This window comes from Dipodomys ordii, unplaced genomic scaffold, assembly GCF_000151885.1.
Source record: "Dipodomys ordii isolate 6190 unplaced genomic scaffold, Dord_2.0 Scaffold32, whole genome shotgun sequence".
NCBI classification, from domain to species: Eukaryota; Metazoa; Chordata; class Mammalia; order Rodentia; family Heteromyidae; genus Dipodomys; species Dipodomys ordii.
Genome location: NW_012267248.1, coordinates 16,387,684 through 16,391,013, shown reverse-complemented (window position 1 = coordinate 16,391,013; position 3,330 = coordinate 16,387,684). Strand labels below are relative to the sequence as shown.

Sequence of the window (3,330 nt, the reverse complement as noted above, 5' to 3'; positions counted from 1 at the left end):
AACTTACCGTCTGCTCTGACAGGTTGATTCGAATAAGGTTGTGTCCTGAAGCCTTCGCTAATGCGCCCACCAAACTTGTCTTGCCAACACCAGGAGAGCCCTCCAGGAGAATGGGTTTGTTTAGTTTGGTAGCCCTTAAGAGCCTCTGGGCATTCATAGCTGTGGTGCCTGCACTGAGTGCATAGTCAGCAATATTATTCCTATGCAGGACAGGTCCTCAAGTGAAGAAAAACAAAGTCACATATAAGCTATGTACATAAAACTCAACATTTTAAGAAACCACTCAATAGAGCATCAGTAAGTCCAGCAGCATTTGTAGCTCCTATTTCAACATTCTCCCACTTTTGGATCCATAAAATCCCTACAGGAACAGCCAGTAGCATACTTCTTTCACAATATACATATAAACCTACATGTACATATATTTTAGGGCTAATTACAAACATATATTTCTTTCTAAACCTCTATCTCTATTACTACATGCCCTAGTACAATTCATCATTCTAAACCAGTATATTCCTAGAAGGTTTTCAGGCCATCAAGACAATATATAAAAATGTTCCCAACTAAGAAGGTAACTGACATACAGGACTAACAACAGTCTCTCAGGGCTTAACATCTATGGAATAAGCTTTGGCATATCAGTTTAGAAGGAGTGGGAAAAGGAAAACATCTATTTGCAACCAGAGTTAAGTCCCCCCCAGTTGTAAATCATTGGCATAGAGTTCTCACATAGGAATGAATACTACCCACAGTGCTATAAGGAAGAGGTAAAATGATGGCACTCACTCCTATAATCCCAGCACTCAAAAGAGAATAGAGTTCAAGGAAAGCTGGGGCAATACAATTAGACCCTATCTCAATGAAAAAGTAAGAGGAAAAGTGAGGAAAAGTAAGGAAGATAGGAAGAAAGGAAAAGAGGAAAAGAGAAGGAGGGGGGACAAGAGAGAAGTTCAAGGGAGGGAAGGGATATGGGGAGAGGGAAAAAAAGGGAGGGAGGTTGTTTTTAATATATGATAAAGGGTTGAAGAAGTAATTTGGTCCTAACATGCAAAAGCCTGTGGATGGATCTCACGAAAGATCAATAGTCAGGCAAGCAGGCAGACACACAATTATAGATAGCTAGTCATAACTATTTGGTGGTGGCAATTCAGTTAGAAGGACAGCTAGGATTAAGATTCAAATCCATTGTCTCCCAGACTCCTGCATTTTTCATTTAGTCATTCATTACCATTCCTTCAATCCACAGACATTTTCTAGGTCCCTATGATTGCTAGGTCAAAGGACAAATACTAGCAGCTAAAGAACTCACAAGGCTATTATTACACAAACGAGGTACTACTTAGTTAAGATATAGCTAAACAGGACTTTGTAGGTTACAGAAGAGCTCATAAGTTTTAGTGGGTTTTGGCTTTACTATAGGAAAAGCTCTTGTTTTGAGGACCAACTAATAAAAATGAATTTTTTACAAAACAATCATTTCCCCCCACTTTTACATGCCAGTTATATTTTGTGTACATTTTAGATAATTGTAGTTTTACCAAGTTAAGATTGTATTGATACTACCACAAAAATGAGTATGCAACACTAAAGGTGCAAGTCATAATAAAATATAAACACTTTGATCTATAGGGAAACAGTAAGTATTTTAAATTTCTTGCACATTTTTGTTAGGTCATTAAATATAAGAGAAGGGGGTTTTGTTTTCACTGGGAATATTTCTATACATGTATATAATGTGATCATAATTCATGCCCTGAATTACTCTTTCTTGTCCCCTCCCCTATCCTTTAAAGTATTTCTTACCTCTTGGTATAAAAAATGGATGAATTCCCCAAAGGTTCTCAATCCCAGTGAATTCTTTGGCTTTGAGTCTATCATAAATCTTTAATTCATTTTTCTGACTTTCTGTAAGTCTGACTATCTTGGAAAGTTTCTTTATTAGGAATTTTAGACATTCTTCACGAGCCAAGAGTGCTGTACCGAACCCAGAAGAAGTTACTCCTAAAAGACAGAGCATCAGAACATTAGGAAACAGCATAATTGCAGGGTTACAAGCATTCATCAGGAGGTCTAGCATGGGTTCTCGAAGAAAAGAGAGTACAGCAAAGTTAATAGCCTAAATAAAACTTTTAGTGTGAGCGGTACCTAAAGAAGACCCTGGCCCAATGCCCATTCTCCCCATTTATGCATCATCAATGTAGTAGTAGCTTATTCAGTAAACAATTCCAGAGACCCAATGACAAGTCAGTCTGAAGGTATTATACAACTCAATTGACATTATTCATCATTTTAGTTCAAACTCCTAATCTACATGACTAAAAAGTTAAAATTTAAATAAAAATTTTATGCAATTGTGAGAATTTAAAACAAAAAAATCTGACCATTAAGTAAAAATGATTATCAGACTAAGAATTATCTAGAACTTCACCAGGAACAGTTTTCACTGATGTCTTCTTTCTACTTATACTTACCACTTCCAATTTATTAAATACAACTATTTAATATCAAATGTACCCTTTCAAGCTCAGGCTTGTAACCCTAGCAAAATGTGAAGCTGAGAACAAGAAGATAATGGCTCAAGGCCAGTTTGGGCAGAAAAGTTCCTTCGGACCCTTTCTTAACTGACAGCTGCTACCAGTGGCTCACAATAGTCATTCTAAACTACAAGGGAGGCTGGGATTAGGACGACTACTCTTACAGGCCAGCTCAGTCTGAGAAACTTCATCTCTACAGAAAAATCTGGGACATGATATTGAGTGTGCCTGCTGTCTGCCAAGAAGCCAAAAATAGGCAAATTAAATTACAGTCACTAAATTATAGGCATTAAATTATACCCCATTAACCAGTATAAGAACAACAACTGAGTTTCTGCCTAGTGGTGTAAACAACAGCAAAAAGAAAATAACAACAACAACAAAGTACTACCTCTTTCCAAAAGAAAAGGAAAAGATACACTGAGTTATAGAAATATTTTACTAAGTGATTCTGTAAAATCTCTGGCATGGGCATGCTCTTTTTCCAACTTCCCTCTACCCTATCCAGCCCCTTGTCCCCAGCATACCTGAACCTATTCCATCTATGTACACCAGGCATGCTGCGTGGACAAAAGATGTCACAGTGGAGATGCTCTCTGGCCTTTTCATAGTTGCTTCCTCTCCCATTGTGTTCATGAAATTAACCCAGGACAGGATATCTCTGATACTGACCACACACTTTCGGCCAAACTCTTGGTGGGTCAGCCAGTCAATGAAATCCAGCATCAATTCAGCTATATCAGCTCCTAAAGCAAGGAAGCAAAAGCATTCGCTTTGTTTTTTTTTTTTTTTT

General features: G+C 37.6%; 1 protein-coding gene across 1 annotated transcript in view; it reads right to left on the bottom strand.

Annotated features, from left to right (window-relative positions):
• Positions 1-3,330, bottom strand: part of Mdn1 (MDN1, midasin homolog (yeast)) — a 161,743-nt gene that overhangs the window by 83,762 nt on the left and 74,651 nt on the right. The window contains 3 exon segments of the mRNA XM_013016634.1: positions 8-216; positions 1,807-2,004; positions 3,065-3,283. Coding sequence (XP_012872088.1) covers positions 8-216; positions 1,807-2,004; positions 3,065-3,283 — 626 coding nt within the window.